The 22892-nt window shown below is 42.5% G+C and overlaps 1 protein-coding gene across 1 annotated transcript in view; it reads right to left on the reverse strand.

The window, feature by feature from the left end:
- Positions 1–22892, reverse strand: part of LOC129210572 (A-kinase anchor protein 13-like) — a 121899-nt gene that overhangs the window by 44031 nt on the left and 54976 nt on the right. Inside the window, exon 5 of the mRNA XM_054836431.1 lies at positions 13278–13322. Within this exon, the coding sequence (XP_054692406.1) occupies positions 13278–13322 (45 nt within the window). The remainder of the gene's footprint in view (positions 1–13277; positions 13323–22892) is intronic.

Below are 22892 nucleotides of genomic sequence, written 5' to 3' on the forward strand. Positions count from 1 at the left end.
AAAATAAAGAATTGTTTTCAGCATGTAAAGACATCTATCTTTTCCACTTCACGCTCTGGAAATCTGTCTGGTTTTAGGTCACAGAGGATCCTTCACAGCCGGACTGCAAGGACAGCCCCAGCAAACGCAACATTGAAGACCTCCAGATGAAAAACCATGAGCTTAGCTGGCAAGGGCGAGTTTCCCTGAGGGACATCAGCTCCCCCAGCAATAGGTACGTTTCTCTACAACGGACTATGCTGGCTAACAAAATTTTAAAGTTTCTATAAAAAAACCCCAACAAAATGGCAAGCTGTATTATTTTTATAGCTGAAGCATGTGATTTCTAAGCTGGTTTTCCCCCCGTGGTTCATATTGAGAATTTTGATGTTATCTAACCCACTAACCACCCACTCCCACCTACACACACAGAGTCTAAAAATACTTATGAAAATGAAGCGTGTGTTAGATAGCAACACTGAAGCACTCAAGCATTACTTTAACATTCTGCTTTTAATGAGAAAACACTAACAACTAGTAATCCTGAATTTTCTATACACAGAAAAGCAAAATTACGGCTGACAACCGTTGCCATCTTGGGCTGTTTTTTCACGCAGGTAAAACGTAGCCAGCGCAATCCTACTGAACAGAAAGCCCGTATGTTAGATGGGTTAGAGATTCACAAGCAAGGAAAGAAACTTTCCTCCCACTATATTTCCTTTTAAAGAGCTGTTGTAGACTTTGGCATGATGCTGCTTTATTAAAGAGGCTGGATTAGGCACTGGATTAGATGAGTAAACGTAACCTGCCAATGTAACAAGTTATGTTTTGTTTCCGCTATTCATAACATGAATCAGATCCTTGTTGGGTCACTGCATATTGCATTATGTTGGGACATGAAAGGAGAAATATGCTTTTGAAACAGATTTTTCTGCCCCCCCCCCCCTGCTTTGGGAAGCTCTAAATAGCTCCTAGGAGAGCTGCACTGTACTTAGGAGGACAGCACAAAATCACTGTTGTGGTTTCTTCCTTCTCCTTCAACTAATTCAGGCTCATCGGTACCTTCATTTATTCATTTTTAGATGGAGTTGGACTTGCTGTTACCCCAGCTACTGCTTGACACAGAGTACACAGGATCAGGCTGTAGTTACAGCGGGAGGCAAGTCCCTTCACATCCCTGCGCTTCGAGTTTCCCCATCAATGAAAGGGGAATCATGGTTCAAACACACTGCGTATTTTTCGTCCAAATGGCTTTTAAAGGAAAAGCTGGCTTTTCAATCATATTACGTTTTCTTTGGAAAGTGCGCAGGACCAACAATAATTAAGTTAGACGGAATCAAAGGGAACGTTGAGACGATTCCACCTCAAATTGAGAAGTGCAGAATACTCCGAAATCGGCTGGAGGACAGAGAATGCAACTGCAAGGCGGCGTTAGAAAATGCAACAGAAATCATCCCGCAAGAAAACCAGCAAAATGTAATTGGTTAGATGCTCGATGGTCCATTACCATCTACCTCTGCCAGTACACAACGAGAACAGCTAACAGACACTCCCAGCTCTCGGCTGAGTATCCCGCAAGATCCCTCCCATCTACGGCTACTTTGGGTTGGTGCAAACGTGTGCCTAACCCTCTGGAGAGCTGCCCCTGGAAGGGACACCCACAGCACACGGACACACGGACATCTCCAGGCACAGCACAAGACCAGGCGCAGCCGCACGGGCTCCTGACTGCGAAAGGAGATGGGGGTTCGGGCAACTATTTTTAGAGCAAACACGACAGTGCTCCCATCTCCTGGAATAACCCTTCTGACTGAGAAAGGTTTAGATCCCAGTTTTCCCAGGTCTAAGAGCATCCCTCCGTGATGCAGGCACCGAGTGCTATCACCACTGGCTCAGAAAACCAAGGGATGCCGCTCCTCCATGGCAAAAAAAATAACCTACATCCAGCAAACTCTACTAGTCTGCTACTCCCAGGTTAACAGAAGCAGATGAGCAGCTCAACCCAAAGGGGTGGAATTTGGGGATGGGTCCTACCTTGAAAACATCCAGCTGAGTTCCCTTTGCCTCTCCGCCTTGGTGCGGGGGGAGTTTGTCAGTGGACCTCACTTAACCTGGAGTGCGTTTTCTCTCACGGGAACGTTTATTAGGGCTTCTAAGTTGCCTCCTGGCACTTCACTCCCAGGTGCTGCAACGCTACAACTGGAAACATCCATCCCCTTTTGCAGATGCGGCCATTTGCCCTGCAAGCTCCCATTCACCCTGCTTGCTACCCAAGCATTTAGGAGAAAAATCACCTCAAATGCCGTTTATTCTGCAGAACTCCAGTCCCCAGAAACAAAGGTAGGGCTGGGAAATCTGTCTGAACACAAGCAGCTCTAGAAATCCCTCCTCGCCTGGAGACATCCCCCTCGACAAAGGCGGTGACCTGGGTCAGGAGTGCGGAGAAAGATGGATGTCGTTCGGCTGGAGAGTTGCAACCTCCTGCAGATAAAGCCTCCAGGGAGAGGCTCCAGAAATAAACAGAATAGTAAACTGCCAGGTTTGGGGTAGATTTGGGTCCTTTTTTCACAGTCAATGACTTCAAACTCCTTGATCTTAAAGGAGCACGAAGGAGGGATGGTTTTTCTTGTTTTCTTAAAATAAGTAATGATAAAAAAAAAAAAATCAGAGGAAGACAAGAATGCCTCCAATGGTTTAAAAAAAAAATTAAAAATATCAGTCTCCAAACCTAACTTTACTTCCCTTTTAAATTAACAGCAGTGCTCTTATTTCTGCCAGTGAAAGGTTTCAGGTTAACGGCACGGATACTGAGCCCCTCTGTGATGAGAAAGACAGATTTTGCAAAGCAGTCTCTTACCCTTAGGAAAATACAATCGCAGACCATAACGTCTTGCCCACAGGCCACCAAAGAGCAGAATGATGGTACGTGTTTTTCTGCCAGCCCACAGAGCAATTCGAGGTGATACCTCCCATAATTCATTATCGCCACACTGAGCCAACCGATCTCCTCTTCCAATGCTAGCCACAAAGCCATGACTGAAACACCGACATTCATGCAAAATAAATTTCTTCTCTCCACCACTTTCTTCCCCCAAAGGTGAGAAAGAACGTGGTCCAAAAATAAGTTTAGCTTAGCACGCTGATGGATAAAAGGTTGACACAGGGGAAAGTAGAGAGAGAGTCAAGAGACCATTTAGTTAAGACTCTTTGGGTGAAAGGAATATGTGGGAAAACACAGACATCTACGACAAACAGCCCTGAACTGTTGCCTCCAGGCCCAAGCTGGCTCCACAGATCCATCCTGAGTGCGACCTGTGCTAAAAACACAGCACGGACACCCTCGACTTGCCTGTCTCCAGAGCCTGCATCGTTACAGCTCATTTATTAACACAGTCTTGCAGCCACACCACGTCCCAAGCCAGTCCAGGTGTCTAATCCTGCAGCAGGGTTTATTTGCAAAGAGATAAATGGTTTAAGGAGAGCAATGGGTGGATTTCCTACTCTGAACCAACACGAGCAACACAAACTCCTGCAGAAAAGGGTACTTCTGAAGAAATTTGTTATTAGTAGCCCACATCTTTTGACAGAGCATGTCTCGGTCTCCAAATCAATCAGCTCAGAAATGAATCTTTATTGAGTGTCAAGGTGCTATTATAGGTATTACATACATATTAATCTAGGCAGCTTGAAGGAGAGATCTCTACAGACTGCCAACAGAAAATCCATCAAAGTAACAGGATCTCATTAGCGCTGAGAAACACACATGATTTATCTTTACGGGTACATCTTCATGACATACCACTTTGCTGCACAGAGCCAGGCAAGTTATTAGATTGGGCTGTTAATAGCTGATTTAGCTCTATCACTGCCTTAGCAAGGGGCTCCGCACGCTCTACAGCACTTCTGTTACCAACACTTGTTCAGAACATGCGTAGCGCATCTGCTTGGTGCTGGACTCTGCTATGTAGACAGCCTTCACCAGACTAAACAGCCAAGGAAATTTCTAATAATTTTTTAGCATACAGGAAGACGTGGTAAAATTAATAATAAAATCAACAGCAAAACGGCAAAAATCAAAGTTAAGGAGAAAAAGAGAAAGGATAAGAAAAGTGCCATTCAATCATTTGTGTTATAGGCAAACATCTAGGGAAGAACTACTATGTTAAGAAAAACACTTGGGAATGTAATTTTGTTTGGGTGAAATTGGCAGTATAGTGAAAAAAAAAAAAGAACAATTTACTTTTTCATTTATTTGGGCGGTTCATTGTTAGCCAGACTATTCACTGGAACCACTGTGCGCTTGCTGTCCTCAGTCACCGTGATCTGTACTGCCTGAACAAGCAACGACTAACGGTAATGCCGAAGCCCTTCCCCTGCACGCCCCGTAAAGCTCGGGTACCGAGAGGAACACACGGAATAACACATGGGGGGGGGGGTGTCACCCACCAAACTAGTCTCCCCGTAATGCCAACACATCAACATGAAGACAAGATGAGACAAGGGGGATTTCTCTACAGCAGAACATCCCCTCCAGTACCATCCAGTTTCCACAACAAGTACTGATCTTACTCTTAAGAGGGTTTTTTTTTGGTTTGGGGTTTTCTGGGGGGTTTTTTTGGTTATTTGGTTTTTTTTGGTTGGGGTTTTTTTTGTTGTTTGGGGTTTGGTTGTTTTTTGGTTTTTTTTCCAGAAATTGCGGTAACTACTACAATCAGTTCCTATAAAACACACCCAAGTGGATGGGAATGTCTTGCTCTGGCCTCATCCTAAAGCCTCTTCTGTTCTTCACTACGCTGTTAGACAACCAAACCAGACAATTTTATTACCAGCTGCTTGACTGATTGATAGTATTTTCTGCTAATTACTCTCGTAGCAATAACAACAAAATTGTAGTGCTTGGGAGACAGAGCAGGCAGTCTGAATGTACTCAGTGACTAACAGAAATTCAGCTATTCTCTTGGCATCAGAGAGGTGGAGAGAGTCACAATTCCTGGAAGACAAAGTACATCTGATGACACATTATTTGAAACAACCTCCTATCGCTGCAGTATTTTCACAAATAGCCCTGATGTGTCTTAAAGGGAAAAAAAAAAAAATCAGGTTTGAACACTAACATCCAAAGGCAGAAGAGAGCAGGATGGCTTTTTCCTGGTACTTCAGCCTCCTCTACAGTACAGCAAAACCTTCGAAGAGACAGGGCTCAGAGTGTGTTTCAGAGTGCTCATTTTCCTGCCAGTAGCAAAATATCCTCGCCTGACTTAAAATATTTCACAACTACAGTACTTGGAGCTACTGTAACGATTGAGGCACTTAAAAGTGACATTTTTTTGTCATTAGAGAATATAAACCATTATAACTATTATCTTCCTGAAAAAGTACCCCCCACAACCACAACTACCAGGCAGATGAAACTTTTGCAATGCTTAGAAGAAACACTGAACCAAAAGATACCAAGGCAGGCAGCCCTGCGGAAAGCAGCACTGAAAACGTGTCCTGCAACAGAACTGCCACTTGATGGCAGTGCACAGCATCGATCTTTGCACAGAACAATTAATCACAGTTTATTTTATTTTCCACTTCAGCACACTATGGCATTGCTTTATGGAGCAAGGCGGAGGACGAGCGTTTGCAGGGACACATGCACACAGGAGGCACTGCGGGTAGAGCCCAGGAGATTTGAGAAGTTATTTGAAAACATCATGTCTTCATCAAATCAACATCTTCATAACCACTACTCTCACATCAGCTTTGCTGTCAGAGCTGCCTCTAGTCTAACAAAATGACTATCTGCACTTTGTTACAGAAAATAAAGTGGGGACATGTATCTCGATCGGTAAGATGGGAAATTTAGCAATTTAAAGGTAACATAAGAATATTTATAAACTCTCTATATAAATACATTCCACAGAGGAAGAGTAGCTAAAGACCATTTTCATCCTCTTAAATGCCAAGTCCTGCTCTCCGTTGCTTACTCCTCCTGAGAGAAGGGAAGGCGGCAGTGTCAGCCAGCCCTGGGGATGGGATGCAATCTCTTAGCATCTTTCCAGATATTAACCAGCTCATTGGCCATCACAAGAAAAAAAGAACCCTAAATTCAGAGCCTAAAAGGTATTTGTCATTTCACCCAGTCTGAAGCAATCTGATAGCTCCCCAGAAGAGGGGACCGTTGTCTCCTCTGCTTTCCCACCCCTACCTTGTACCAGCTCTGGCATCTTTCTTCTGGAAGTTGTATTATTTAAAGTTCACATGTAATGCTACAATGCAGTGGTGGCTTAAGGGCAGAATTTCGGAGAAGTGCTCCAGACTTTGTTTAAGCTAGTCCATTTATTGTTTACCAGCACATTCATACCCATCAAACAGGATCACAGAAGAAAAGATCAAATAGATAATTATGGGAGGAGGACCTGCAACCCAAATCACCAGCATCCTCAGCTTCAGATAATACGGAAGGACCATTGAGAAGAGGCAATTTAATCAGTGGCTCATCCTGGAGGAAGGCGATGCTGATGGTCAGGAGGCCTCTTCCGACTTCTCCAGCCAAAGCTGCCTTCAGTAAATGCACAGAAGTGACCATTTCACAAGAAGCCCTATACCAACATCGCACAGATCTCACAAGCTAGCAAACACCTCACTTGAGAGGAGCAAGCCAAGCGAACAGCCTCGTGATAACCCATCTGTGCAACCTGAAGTCTTCATTTAGGTACCAGGAACTGGGAAGCAGCAGGCAGCCTGCCAGAGCACGGTGCGGAGCTCAGGTGGCAGCTGCCAGACGCCCATTGAACAGAAAGGATGACTTCTTGCGTGATGTAGACCAGAATTTGGGAAGTGGAAGATGAAAAGAATCTGGATCAAGGACTTAAGTAACAAAAACTTAAAAGATGAGGTCAAGCACAGTTTAGCGAGGAAACTATTTTGCCTGCAGAATGAAAGCAGAACCAGACAAGTTCCAATATGCTCCTCTCAAAAAAAAAAAAAAAAATCAGTTTATTCAGGCGCCCCAACCAACTTTCTTAAAACCAACCCAACAGCAGGTTCTTCCACACAAGCAAATATTTTATTTATAAAAGGTGCTCAGAGGCCTTCCACTCATTCATAATTCAAAGACATTTTGAAGGCGGGGCAGAAAACTACTTTGTCATTAGGAAGAAATCAAGTACCCAACAAACAAAAGACAAGAGGTTTATCAGATCCTCTCAGCACAGAGCTGAACTAAACATCAAGGCTGGTTCTCCTCTTGCCTAAGGACCACGAGAGAAAGTAAGACAGGGCTGCTTTATCGTGATTTTCGTGAGAAATCCCCACATCAAAAGCATGCGAGGTATGTTCTACTTTTTCTGCTGGACTGAGCTCAGATTCAGGCATCGTGGTGGCCTCTGTCACCGCAGATGCCACTAAGCAAACAAATTCAGTGTTAGTAGAAGAGTAACTAAACCGCAGTTGTGAACCTCATGACAACATTTTACTGGAGAACTATGAAGGTATTTCATTTTGTCCTTTTGTCCCTTTGGCAGAGATTTTTGAAAAACATTAATGATCCAGCACACAAAAGTGCATAAGTCACACCTGAGATGGTTTCAGCCACAGAAACAAGCCTGCTGCCAGGCAGGCATGCCTGCACAACACCTCCCTGCGCTCACGGACACGGGGAACCACGGGGCTTGGGACAGACAGTGCCGCCACAAGCCTCAAGCTCCTGCCTGGTGAGCTTTTTTTTCTTTAATCCTTTCATATTTATTCCAAAGAGGGGATTTTCTTAAAACATCAATGTCAGAGATTATCACAATTGTTTTTCTCAGGAATACACAGTCTACTTCAGTAGGGCATCATTCTGTGTGAAATATCTAAGTGGGAGAAAAGTATTATAAGCATTACCCTTTTCTTCCCTTTGTAGATTAAAGCAGGACACACCGGGAAATCTACAGGACTCGTTCATTCATTAACAGAAGAGAGGACCTACTGTACCCAAACCCCAGGTTATATTAAGAGAGGGTCAATGCATTCTTTCTGAGGCTTTTGAAGTTCAGACTTCATTAAGTTGCATGGGATTTTGGCTTGGAAGTGGGAGCTCTCATCTCTATCAAAACCCTCCTTGAGAAGCTCTGCAGGCTACACAGCTTCTAAGTGGCAGTTTATACAAGAGACTCCATCCACAGACCTGATTAAAGACTAAAGCCAACGGGAGCATTTTTATCAATTAAGTGTTTGCCCTCCCATGCAATCACCAGTTATGACACATTTGGGTTTGTCACTGCAAATAACGTGGGCACACCTTAGACAAACCATGAAGAGGAGGAGTGCTGTGATTTAGAACAAGTTTGTTCCTTTTAATCAAAAAGGAAAAAAGTTTGCAGTGATACATCATCCTTCTGTAGCTGCTAATCTTTTCCATTTCACACCCACTGATCATTATCACCGTGAAAAAACATTCCTGTTTTAAAGGCAGATCTAAGGTTGTAGCCTTGGTAGTAATCAAGAGAAGATGACACTTAATGCTTCCCAACTCGTCCCCTGCATGCCACTCCAGTCCTGTTCCAACACTTTCATAACCCAATATCGCGCTCAGGTTATTCTTCTAAAGAAAACCCCAACATTGATTTCAGAGTGCCAGGAGATGCGAGTGGGTTAGAATGATCAATAACATTACAAAGATCCTATAGCTAGCGGGGCTGAAATCAGAAGCCACGCAGGTCACTTTTGAAGTAAGATTTTCAGGACATTGTATGCAGATGAAGACTTGACCTTGATCATTCACTCACGTGCATTCCATATTTATTAAAGTTGGTTAGAAATAAGGACACAGCTTGTGATCCTTGATCCTTCTGCAATTAAATCTCCTGCTGAACACTCTTCTGGATTCTCAATTAATGATAACATTTATAAAAAGACCAACACTTCATATTTACAAAGCTCTTTCCCATTTTCTTTCTCTTGCCTGCATGTAAGTAACAGTTGAGTTTAAGCTGACTAATTTAAATTATTTCATTTATAAACAAAGAACTTAATGAATCACAACAATAAAAAGGTCACGTAATAAACCTCCATTGTTTAGAGCAATGTTAATCCTTTTTTTCCTATCTGCATACTCCTTGATGATCTGGATATTCCAATAACATTGACAATAGCTAGGAACTTGTGTTGGTAGAGAGATCCAACTTTTTTAAAAGGATGATGATCAGCGAGGTCCTGGCAAGTATTTAACAAAAACAAACAAAACCGAAGTTCCTAACTTTCCACCTCCCATCAAACGAAGACTTCTGCCACCCTCCCACCCAAGCCCTGCCAGCAAACAGAACGATTCAGTCCTTCAGCTTTGAGACCCTGGGCTTCCCGAGCACAAAGCCGCCAGCACGTGAGAAAAAAGGTTTGAATCACTGTCCTTCATCCACTATGCTCTACTCAGAGTTCCCACCATATTGACAGGACAACTCAAATACAAGAGGGATGTAGGTAAAGCCAGTTTCTGATTTAATCCAGCATCAATACAGATGTTCCCAACTACAGTTTGAGGCAGGCAACCAAAGGACTGTCCAGCCATGCAGACTTTTTTTGCATATCCTGCAGTAAAATGCACCCAAAGAAGTCCATGTCTATTAAGGACTTTGTATTACAGAATATCCCTTTTTCCACAGAACATCCATAGTTGTACCAAAGACTATGGAAAACACAATCACACACTGGAAAGAAGACAACCCACGAGAGCAGCAGCAACAGAAATCGGACACACTCAATCCAGCCAAATGACAGTTGCTTTTTGTAACCTTAACCCATGTTAGTGAAAAAGCTGGCAGATAAAGCTCATTCTCTGTAAAACCCTCCCCGTGCTGTGCTGATTATGGCTCTGGAGACCACCTCTGCATAAAAGTCAAGCTTGTATCACAAAGTTTAGACCACTGCTATAACAGGGAGAACTTGAACCTTCATCACAGTTACATGAACCACAGAAGACCTTGTCAATGACTTTCCCAAGCTACTACCCCACTTCAGAACATCACTGGTAGCAGCAAGACAGCAGCTCATGTGAGTACCCCATTGAGATACCTGAGGAAGGAGGAAGTGGGTTTGACCATCTTTATTTCAAATTCCCACCATAATATTAAGCCACAGACTCTGCAAAGTAACACTGCCTTTTATAAAGGCAATTACGTGTTGACAGTGGTACAGATGGGATAGCTGCTTCACCTACAGCCCGTTTAAGCACCAGCATAAATGGTATCGCACCACGGTGAACCTTCCCCGTGCTATATCGAGGAACACTTGGCTGCTCTATCTCTCCTGGCACGAGCTCCTCTGCCCCATGACTGCACTGCTGTGAGGAGCACCAAGCTCCAGAGCCAGGAAAGCCCATTAAGCAGCATTAAGGGCAGGTAACAAACAGCTCTGGGCAAGAGGTACAACGCTCCTGGGAGGACCAACTGAACAAGGTAGAAGCCATCTGTTTGCAGAGGAAAGGCTGAGCTCATGTCCCAGCCCAAACCTGCAGCAATATAATGCTTAGCTCCGGTTCCTGGCAAACTCATTCACCAGCGAACAATCAGACAACACTTGAATGGGACAGACTTATTTAGTCACAAAAACACGACGCTCATTATTACTACAGGACGTTTTCTACCTTATCTCTTAATCTATACGCTTACAAAGGCCAGCAGTCTCATCAGTACAGGCTGCGACCTCCCAGTGGTCACAAGCTCTGCAGAGGCAAGAGAGCTGATTTTTACAGAAGAGGTAAATAAAAGTCCAAGCAGCCAAAAGAAGGTACCAAGAAGGATGCAGCAGGTGGTCTTCCCTCTGTTTGTGTACACTGACTTCAATAATACAGGAATGTCTATCCCTCTATTACTGCATACGTGGATGTACCATCTCTTCCATCACCCACCAAGCTTTGGTCCCAAGTACATTGGATATCTCAGGTTCCCCAAACACTTTTTAATTGTAAGGTATTAATCTGGGCAACCTGGTAATTATCAGATAGGATACAATGTGTTCTAGCTCTCTAATTGGTTTCCAGGAGCAGAACTGGAGACATCATTTTTAACTTTCTCCTCCTAAAAAGAAGCTCAGTAATGCTGCTGATATAAAAATAACTAGCAAATAGAGCTTTCACGATGAAACTCATGCAAGATTTAAAAAAATAATAAAATTAACTAACCTTGAAACTTAGCTATTATTCTAAAAGAGGAGGAGCATAAAGGATGCAACGCAAAGGTGTCAAGAACAAAAGGGTGAAATTTGGGGAAAGCCGTTTTTCCTGACAGTAGACAAAGGTAGGGAGAACCCCTGACACATCTGTATCACCTATTATCTCCAGTCATTTACTTCAGAGATGAAATTCCTTATGGAGAAATTCACAGGATCCTGTTCTCAGGTATTTGAAAACAAGCTCAAGGAGCCTACATGGAAAACAGAATTAACATCACTTTGAAGAAGGAACCTGGTGAGGTTTGGTGTTCACCTACCAATGGCCAGGCCACAAGACTGTTGTGTCTGCCTTTTGAAAAATAAAAATACCAGGAAGACAGATTTTTCTTTTTGTTCTGCTCATACCTAACAACTCGAGATGAGCTGTCAATTAACACCTGGAAAACAAAACCGGTCTTAAAACGTACAAAGCATTTATACTTAGAGCAAACAGGAAGATTAAATATTGAATTTTCAAGGTCCTTGAGTTCCTCTTTTTGCCACCCTCCTCTCTGCCCCTTCCTTAAGCTACCAAAATTTGTTTGTTTTGAAGGGAGCTGATCTGTGTATACACATGGCTAGAGGATGAGGAGAAACAGAAAAGGGAATAATAATAATAATGTTCTCATCAACTCATCTGCATTGCAAAGAAACGCTATACTGAGTGCCATGTAACCATTATTTTACACCAGGCTACACGTGACCTCAGCCCAGTCCTCCTCACTATCACGTGGGGATGAGGACTTTTAAGTACACCACTCCAGTATTACGTATTAAATACAAACCCACGCAAAACGGTGGGAAAATAAACTAAGTCAGAAGATAAGACTGGGAAAACAGCTTCCAGATTAGTTAAGTCATACAACTGTTCAAAAGACAAGGATAATTTTATCCCGCTTTCTACCACAGCATCTACATCACGTATCTGCACATAAGTTTCATTCGCTTCTAATGTGTCCTAAGTTTAAATTAAGTTTCTTCAAAGTCAAGGTGCATTCAGTATGCTAGTGATTTAACAAATTTCAGGCAACATTTAGTTTCACAGTAATACAGAATATGGTGGTGTATGCCAGAAAAACCAAACCCATACCACGTCATGTTTTAATCTTGCTTCAAGCACGAGACTTCGTACAGTAAGTAGAGAAGAAATTCCAACGCAAACTTCCAGACGGTAATTAAAAGTAGGCAAAATTTAAGAGCTTCCATCGCGTTAAAGGTCAATACGATCCACTGTTAACAACACACAACACTTTCCAAAACACAGGTCTATCACCAGCTCTAATCGTTTCTCCTTCTTTCCCCTTAAAAGCCACATTTGCAAGCAATTTTCCCTCCAAATTTTCCATCCCTGCATCCAGCTCTACCCTCGTCAGCGAGGTCTGCGGGTAGGACCACAAGCACACGATGGCTTCACCAGCTCGCCCTGCCCTGAGCAGCAAGGCTGGACGGAAAGCAAACCGTTACAAACCTGGCTGGCAGCTTCGGCACAAATTTAACACACATGCGTGCACCCCCACAAATCCAGGTCTAATTTGACAGTCCCCATATTCTGCAACAAAGCTGCTATTCAAGAGCGAGAGGAAGCTTGTTCCTTATTAACATCGCCATCGAGGTTACAAGCTTCCAGGAGGCTGACGTAAACCATTCCCCGCTGCAGCAGTCGCAGCACAGCCGAGCCATTCACCGCTTCCAGTTCCTCCCTGCCACGTTTAAAACTCCCGACCAGAAAAATATTATCACAGCGGGCAAGCTCTGCGCACCGGGATGCCCCGTTTTCCCCACACAAGCGATCTCTTCTTACGGCCTCTCAACACGTCAAGTCGCAAGAGCACAGCCACGCGCTCGAGCACGCTTTTGGGAGGGAAAAAAAAAATAAAAGGGGGATGCCTGCATGGTGACAACATTACAACATGTCTCAAAACTTCTTTAAAATTGTCTGCTGGAAAGGCAGAGGAGGTCTGTGACTTACCTGAGCGTTACCACCGAGGCTTTGCAATTCCAGCGACTACAAATAAGGTCTTTGGGGAGCAAAGGAAAAAGGAGCAGCATCTCCAAAAAGGGTGGAGGAAAGTATTTTATGTGAATAGCAAGACAGGAAAAAACTGTTTAAATTTTGTACTCACATATAATGGAGCTTGCTGTGGATTAAGTTTCATGACCTCAGAACACTGAAACAAAAATGAAAAGACAAATTTCAGACTTTGTGTAAAATTTTAAGTACTTCTTCATACGCTGCAGAACATTAAACTTCCACAGCTTTATTAGCATCCCCACATTATTTTTTCCAATAGTCACTGTTACACAACAATTTTCTATTTTCCTCTCTTTGAGATCAAAAAGGAACTGTCACTTTTTCTTTTTATTTATAATCACATTAAGCAAAGACAACTATAACATGGTTTGTAGAGCAAAGCGCTCATCTGAACCGTCAGCAATGTCGTCACTGAGGATACCCCAAGTAAAACCCACCTCCCCTTCACGTCCATCTCAGTTCATCTTCCCTCCTAGCAACCTGCACGTTGTATCTGCTTTTTACAACAATTATCAACCCTTAATTGCTATCTGTCCACGCATTCCCCCACTCCCACCCAAAAAAACATTTGTAAAGACTTGCAGTTCTCTCCGCTGGTGGAGAAGACCACTTACTCTGGCAAATACTACCTTGCCCAAGTTAATTCGGTGCCTTTCCCCCCACGCTCCCACTGGATTGTTTGTTCAAGAAACATTTCAAAACTATTTAAAAAAAAAATAAACTATCAAAAGCAGTCCTTGCAAAACTGAGGAAAAACTTCTAGGACAGATCATGCTCACGATCTGCAGCAGCATTTGTCATAGTCAAAAACTACCATTACTCGTCCTACCAAGGTGATTTTTGTCTAAAAAATGTCCTCTTTCAGGTCTGCTCCTGGAATTTCTATATAACCTAGTGAAAATTATTTGTATTGAGCTTTGAATCAGTTGAACCAGAATTTCACTTGCATTAGTTTCTCCATTGCAGTAGAAAATATGCACCCTAAACAAAAGCTGTAAGTTTTCATTTAATGTGTGTATTAAGCAGTCCAGGATCCTAAGATAAAGGAATGCAAAACAATTAAAAATGGAATTTCTGCTGTTGGCCATGTCTGCAGTACTGGTAACGCTCTGCAAATACTTCAAACCCTTTTAAAAAAGGGATGAAATACCACTCTGCTTTTCACACAGAAAACACAGGATCTTGTTCATACTTTGTTCCTTTCCAAATCCCACAGTTTGCCTTTAGTGAGACAGAAATTAAACCACAGCCTAAGTTTTCTTAGCTGATTCCAGCTGTCCTTGCTCCCTCACACGCTCTCCTTACTTTACAAAGAATCATTTTTGTACCGGGTGCTTTAAAATGTCTGAGCTACCTGCCAAGCTTGCTCACCAAAACAGAGTCCCTCTGCAAAAGGTCCTCCAAGGCAGCCAGGGGACGGACAAATTATTTTGCAATAGTTTTAAATTATTTTGCAATAGTTTTAAATCTAGTCAAATCCATACCTATCTTCAACCTCGAGATTCCCCTTCCAACTGCGAGAATGCCTCAAAATGGTTTTGCTTGAGAGTTTTCCCCTGTCTTTTCAGCTCTTACAAAGACTTACTCGTGAAAATAGGGGACTAGCAGCACCAGCTGTCATTGGGCAGGTGAGCTCCAAAACCAGCTCTGCCAGCAATCCTCACTTCTGCCCTACAACATGCTCCTGCTATTCCAGTCCTACTGAGGGCTCAAAAACGAAAACAAAAAAAGAAACAAAACAAAAAAATTTCCCTCATGACCTACCTGAGCCTCTCTCTCCTATTCTGAACCTGGGCATCTTTACCAGGGGTACCAAAACATTATCTGGCCGAGAGTGTTTATTGTATCTTACGGAAATTAAAACATGGTTGGAAAAACTCTATTTTAAGCCCACTTGACATATGGATTTTTACAAAGTTTCATTGCAATCGGCCAATTCCCTCAGGAAGCAAAATTTAGACCTGCAGTCTAACACAACAATTTGGTAGTACTTGGATATGACTTAAAAAAAAATATTACAGCACAGAATCAAAACAGTTATGTCTCAGATGATAATGTTTAAAAGGAGTTAGTATAAAGCAGCATTTTCTCACAACATCTTTTAAAGTCTTGACAAGTAACTGAACAACTTTTCTTTTTGCTGATAAAAGATACAGTGTGATAGACCTTGAAAGACAAAGAATCTATACTTTTGCATTTACATCAACTATTAGGATTACTCTTTATCCCCAAAATTTAAGCATCATTCTACACTGACAGTATTACTACTGGCCTTCTATAGGATAAGGTGCAAGTTAAAGGATGTCACATGAAAAATTCAGGAAAACGGAACACGACAGGTTTGTATTTGCCCAAGACGACACAGGCAACACGTATATTCTACTCAAGTTTCTCTCCTCTCCCAAATAATTAGGTTTTTTAAAATTTTTATCACTTATTTCAGTTTCTCAGGAGTTTGCTCTGAGAAAAGGAAGTTATTGTAATGTACTCAAATATATTCCTCCTCCTTTGTTACTTAACAGCTTTACCTCTTCCCTATCACGGTTCACAGGCACATTATTGTCCCTCTTGCCATTACACTTCTGTGACCAAGTTACATCTGCGTTCACTCAGAGCGCACAATGAACAAGTGCACACCTGGATTTCAACCCCAGCTGTTTGCTTTGCTTCGGCAAAGCCACGGGGCACCAGCCAGCTTCTCGCGCTTGGCAGGGTATTCCCACCACTGCCACGTGCCTCCTGCTCCACTTCCTTTGCTCTACCCAGCCATCAAGCCAACGCTCGCTGAAGAGTCCCATCCAAAGTCTCATGAAATAACGAGGAAGGTCCTAAATGCAAGCCTGGGGCACACACCTAATCCCAAAAAGCAGCAGCAGGATCCAGACTGTTGTATTTTCCCTTCCCTGATGTAGGTCTGAGAAGCTGAGAGGTGTTGACAGGAGGAATCAAGTATCTAAACTGCACCTTTTGTCTCCTTTCTTCTTATTGACTGCTTCACTGGTGCTTCAGCCTACCCTTTTCAGCACAGCCATGGAGGGACCTGTATTACTCCAAAACTAATGCTTCTTTATTTGACATTTCGGTTGCAAGGCGCAGGACTGAGCAGCTGACAACTCCCTCCCTGCTTTCACGATTTTTCTACAAGATGCCACTCTGGCAGCTGCCGCCAACACCCATCACACCTTTATAAAAAGGAGAAACCGCAGTTCATGTGCTCCATCACAAGGTCTACTCTGCCAGGTTTATCCAAAGTGAGAAGCTGTTACGTTACACACCAGGCTTGATGCACACTCAAGGCATTTTAGCTGAAAATCCCAATGTGCAAACACTGCCCAAGCTCCTTTGATGAAGATTTTCATCAGTCCTTTTTTATGGAGCAGACAATACGAGCATTAGTAAGAATGTTCCTTTTAAGACCATTGGTAGAAACCAGTAAGAAGAGCTTTCCTGTGCTAACTCAAACAGGCTGCACTGAAGGTATCAAAGATCTGTACGAAAGATCGGCTGCAGAAGAGCACGCCCTCAACAGAGCATTGAGGTTCCTGTAATTCAAGGAATAAAGTGAGACGGCATCCTCTGATCTTTGCTGTCCAACAGAAGCGCAGACCATTTTTTCCTGCTCCATCACCTTCCTGGCAGATGCCTGAGAGCAACCGAGTAGAGAGAGAAATGGGACAGACGGACATGTACAGATCAGGAAAGGATGGGTTGGCATTAAAAAACTCCCCCTGGGTAACCTCTTTCTGTGACAGAGTTGGTTTTGGTTGTAACGAAAGTCAGAGTCCAAAAGTAGTAAAGATTTGATGTGTAAGGAAGGGAGAATACTGACATTTCTCATCAAGAGATAAATAAAAAAAAGGCCTATGACTTCAAACTCATGACCAGTTTTTTTGGGTTCTTTTGGCAAGAGAAGTGCATAGCAGCAGCTAAGTAAGGTGAGAGTAACTACTAAACACTTGGTCTTGCCAAACAAGAAAACAAAAATCCTGGAAATACTTCCTCCAGGAAGATTTTTTCCCGCCTCTTATCTTACAAGTTGGCCCTTACATCAGCAACTTAAAATGATTTCTCATTTCACAATACATGTCAGTCCAATTTTTCAAAGGATGCAAACTCAGTTTGCAAGGAGACAGGCAAGTTTGGAAGATATTTTATTTTATCTTGTTAGGAAGTACTTTGGCAAAAACACACGAGAAAAACTGAGTGACAGATAAGCCTGAATGACTACTCTGCGTCAGCAAAGGACTAAATTTAGGTTTCTAGACAAGTGAACTTCTCCAACCAGTGGGCAGGCAAGGAGCAGCCTCTGAAAGACTTTTTAAAAAAACCACCTTTAATATAGTGAAAAAAGGTAAAACAAAAGACAGAGCACACTGGTCATAATCAAACCAAGATCCCCAAGGACCATAATACAGTTAATTAGGAAGTTGGACTAGTTTAAGTGTAAAGATAAGGGGAAGAAAGAAAAAAGAAAAAAATGCTGAACTGTGTTTTCTTCTCTAACAGAGGAACACATCCATCAAGTTGATGGCCGCTCTGAGTCCCAGAAAGCAATTCCAGCTTTTTGGGCAGGTAGCACTTGCTCTATCAGATATCATAGACTGCAGAGAGACTCCCTCGCCCTACTGCGAAACCAGCAGGCTTGCACACAAACTGCCTTCAAAGCCAAACTAACAAGAATAAGCAAATATAAATCCCCCCTCCCTCGCCTGGCTCCCACCCAGCACAAGAAGTCATGCTATGGGCACCCTCGTGGCAGCCAGCAGATTCTGCTCCAGAAGCAGTTGTCTGTACTTAAAACAATCATATTATTTCTTACAAACAGCCGAATCTTTTGAATTTCAGCATCTGGGAGGTTTATTGCATGCTCTACAGCCATCCACTTAGCTTGCTATGTTTCTGGAATTGTATTAGGTTTTTCCCCTTAGGATAACACAGTGAAATCCCTTGCCTTTGCAAATTTGAAAGGGGGACATGAAATAAAAGCCCAGGTTCAAGTTCTTAAAAGCAACAGTGGTTTTAGATGTTATAAAGATCCGCATAGGTCAGTAAAATTGAAAGCTACTGAAGTCTTCTCAAAATGGGAAGAATACTTTCCTGCTCTGTTAAGCATTAAAGAATTAATAGCGAGTTGTATTCAAGTTTCTTCTAGAGAACTTCGGTGTTATTTTGCACAAAATTGCATAGACGAGGACAAACGGCCATGCTTGATTTCTCTGGCTATGGCAACATCTGACAGGGAAAGAAATTAAAAAAAAAAAAAAAAGCACAATTATTTGCTTTACTGTGGTTCCTAAAACCTCAGCCAGGATTAGGGCTCCATTGGTTACGTGCTGTAAAAATGTCAATGCAAACAAAGTTTCTGCCCTGAAGAGTTTACAAACAAGCACAGGCAGTGGGAAGGGATACAAACCTAAGCAATAAATCCTCTTCATCCACTATTCCTAGCTACCATTTAATTTAACCTTAATTAGCTGGCTTATTTCTTATAGGCATCCCAGACAAAGTGTATCTCGAGGACAAATCTGGAAGCGAGGCCAATGGTCCTCCAGATCACCCCAGCCCACGCACAAGCAGTAACGCTGAAGGACTTTGAGCACCACACAGCCGGGAGCTGCCAAAATGGCTTTTCAATTTTCCCATTGCGCCCCGTTCAGGCTTGCGCTTTTTGGCGGTGAGCTTACATCAAACGCCGCTTCACCACCCAGTTTGCTTCCCAGCATCCACCCCTCGCCGCTTCACTGCGTGAAGCATACAAGGAGGATGTAAGAAAGAAAACATCGTGCTACTCTCAAGATCTTAGCCTCAGAGTAGTCTTTTTAGGCTTTTTTTTTTTTTAAATCCGATAGGAGAGCTACAGGTTGGACAGACACAAGAACGACCACTCTCAACTCCAACAACCGACCAGAGCTGCACCAAGCAGGACAAGGGGAATTTAAACCATGTGGTATGTTTGGGAAAGCCTACCTGCCCCCTTTCCTTCTCCCTCCTGCGCTAAATACAATGCAGTTTTGAGTGTTTGAGTTTTTTCAAGCTTTTCAAGTTCAGTTTTAAGGGTTTTTCTAGGTAAACTTCAGTTTTAGACATACTTCAAGTTTAAGCTTTCCTGAATCTTACTTGAATCTTGGCACTTTTTCCATTTTAGCATTTGATTTTAGAAACAATGAGCTGTATTTGCAAAGCTTTAACCATGCGTTCCCTGCTGTCCAAAAAAAAAAGTCTTAGCCATGAAGAGGTTGTGGTTGCAGGTAGGAAAGAACAGACAAAAAAAAAACCACAGAGAGAATCTGATGAAGTTTCAGATCGTGTGGGAAGCATTCAAATAGATAAGCAGAAATGCAGGGGAAGCAGGATGGCTTTCCAGCTGTAAGGGGGAAATCACATCATAGCATTGCCAGGCTGAAAAGCAAAGGAGGATTTTTTATTATTATTATTATTCTTTTTTAAACGTAACAGAATTTAGTTGTACAAAACCATTCTGTAACAGCAGTTTGTAAGGACTTCAGTCCTTGAAAGTATTAAACTTTGTGACTTTGAGGCTCTGGAGTAACACTTCACCAGGTAGTCCAAACTACCTATAACCCACAGAAATTAGAGAAGCTCTATTTATGCTGGTTATCTGGAAGAGAGTAAGCCAGAAACAGCCTTTTTGTAGTGTAACATTGCCCCCAGAAACTATACCCATGGTGGGATGACCTGCCTTATAGCCAGTCTTCTGATCCTCACCCTTTAGACATCACTTCTCATTCAACACAGCACAGTGTCCTCAAGGGCATTCCCCATGCTCTGGTTTTACAAAATGTTAATTTATGAAGCACTTAGAAGTATCAGGAGGATTGAGTTTCAGGAACTAAAGCGCTCCTGCTCTAAACTATGTAAGATAAAGACAAGGAAACAGCAAGCGGGGGGACAGGACAGAGAAGACCAACCGGCCACATACAGATGAATTCCTGCTGGAGCCACGAATTTCATGCAAAGAGAACTAAAATAGCAACGTCTTTCACAAGTTTATTGTTCTCCCCTAGTGTCAAGGGAATTGCCGAGCTGGAATATTCCCCTTATGAGTGGTATATGACATTACAGCGCTGTATTACTCGTCACCAGTCTCCTTGCTTTTTCATTGTAACACCATTATTTTTAAAAAAGGCCCTTCTTGGTTTGGCTTAGGAGTTTGATATTATTTTTCCTTTTTACTGTAGCAAAAAGTCTGAAAAAGGAAATAAACAATGACTTGAGGGGTTTTTTTAATTACTTATATTTTCTTATTTGGAGTTTTTCCTGGGTTTCTTCCTACAAAGTTCAGATCTGCAACAACTTACACTCACCCTGTGGTGTTGGGTGAGACACAGGGTTCCTTACACCCTTGTCCCACAAGATTCGCTCACACTGAATGAGCTCCAGAACTCACCATTCATAAAATGAACGAGCTCTCTAATTGGTCTATTAATGCCCTCTCCTTAAAATCCATGTGAAAGGAGACTAAAAAAAAAAATCCAGGTCAAAAGCTACAAAGAGCTTCGGCAACAGAAATAAACCCGTAACCCAGTTCTTCAATGATGTGCATGGAGAAATTTGTATAAATAGAGTAGCTGCAATTGCAGTGACTAAAATAAACCTTAAGGCAGAAGATGACCATACGTCCTTCCAGGCAACATACTACTAAATGCAGAACTTTCCCCGTAGCTATATTAACGCATAATTTTACTTATCTGGTCAGAAATAGGAGGCTGGAGGAATTAGGAGAAATAACCCATCCCAAGGTTATTTTGCAGACACATAGGAAAGTGATGCCACCAGCAAAAATCATCAACCATGGAAAGGAGAGGTGAGGAAATGAGAAACCACCCTTCAAACGTGTGGCGGCAAACAAGTCACCAGTATATTGCAGCATTGTGTTTACTATCACAGCTGAGCTCAGAACTAAAAAAAACCCAGGTATTTGTGTACAATCATCTGAATTTATGTTACTTGCTGAAGGTTATGTTTTGTCACTAAATTCATTGCTTAAAAAAAAGATAATATATCCCTCACGCAGCATTTCCACAGGTGATACTGCTTCCCAGCTGCGTCCTGCCTGCAAACAAAACCATATGCTGCCATTCAGCTACAAATACACAGGAGTTTCTTTTGGCTGCAAGCAATGGAAAGGAGGTTTTGCGTTGGCATGGCTCTGCCATCGCTCACCTCCAAAGGCACGGAGGTAACCCAACAAACCACCCTCGGGAAAACCAGACGCACGCAGATTGCTTCCACAGCAAGGAAAAGAAAAGAAACTTCATGACACCCTTCTCCCTCTAGAAAAAAAATTGAAAACACTATATTAAAGTGCAAAACCAGCCTAAAATCCTGTCTCTTTTTTTTTTTTTTCTCTCCTTTTAATGGTGTTGGAAAGGTCAGTACCATGGCCTTGGCGTACAACAGCCCGCCAAACCGAAGTCAGGGAGTTGCTACAGCTGAACAACTCACAGGTTACACCACAGCAGAGGGGCTGGGAACCCAGCTGGAACGCAAGCTAACACTGATTTAATTGACTGATGATTTAATAAAATGCTCTGGATATAGATTAACTCGCTTTGCTTAATGTAGCCCAGCTTCCTGGCAGCAGGAACTGGCCGGGCGCTGTTCCTGGGCTGCACCCACCGCCGCTCTGGGGTCACCCGCGCCGCTTCCCCAAATTTATCCCATTATCCTTCCCAAAATAATGAAGCTTAACACAAAGCTAAGGTACAGGCTGGCATATACCCACACACGCATAAAAAAAATAAGCCCAAGCCGTTTTCATGCTATAGTAAGTCCCTTACCCAGCTCTGCCAGCCCTGTCTTACTCCAGAGATGAACACCTGGCCAAATACCCATAGCCTCGGGACTAAGTTTCTTCTTTTGCACCATTTCAATCTCAAATGCCAAAAAAAATCATTTAATGGATTACTTAATTCCTCCCCAAAGCCTGGAAAGAGATGAAGCAGTGTAGGGTTAATAAAAGCAGCGCTGGTCCCCATGCCTAGCAGAGGAAAGCAGCCGTCTCTCTCAAGTGCGCACATCTGGTTTCCCTGCTCCCATCTCTTCACCCATTAGCAGATATAAAAAACAAACCCACAAAACTCAAATCACAGCGGCTATCGCTCTACAGACCATATGTCCAATTTCAAATAAAGAAAAATACTGTAAAAGTTGGAAAAAAAAAAACAGAGAGTAGAAGGATTATTAGCTAGCTCTAATTATACAAACTGATCTCATCCTCTTGTCATAAGCCTCTTTCCTGTGCCCGGAATCTATTTGTGCAACATAAAGACCAGCCTTTTGTAAATGTCCAAGGGTCATCAACACAGGGTGATTAATTTCCCATTTTACAATACACACATACTGTCAACCAATTCACTCGTAATAAGATATAACCCTGCCCTCACTTGTCAATTTTTTCCTTTAAAATATTACTAATGGCAAACAATATTTAAAATACCAATTTGTAAAATCCAAACAATGTTTCAAAAGGAGCTATTGTGCTGCTATAATAAAATAAAAATCACAGACCACGTCTTCAGTTCAAGTAGCTACATCCTAATAAAGTTAAGAACTAACAGTCGACTTGAATTAAAGTGCAGCATGTACGCAAAAGCACACGTATGTTTATACTCAAATCAAGTCCTCCAACAGGTTCTGGGGCAGCTGTTTCACATATGCATGAGACATTTATCTCAGGCTCAAA

The sequence above is a fragment of the Grus americana genome, chromosome 10, assembly GCF_028858705.1.
Source record: "Grus americana isolate bGruAme1 chromosome 10, bGruAme1.mat, whole genome shotgun sequence".
Classification (NCBI taxonomy): Eukaryota; Metazoa; Chordata; class Aves; order Gruiformes; family Gruidae; genus Grus; species Grus americana.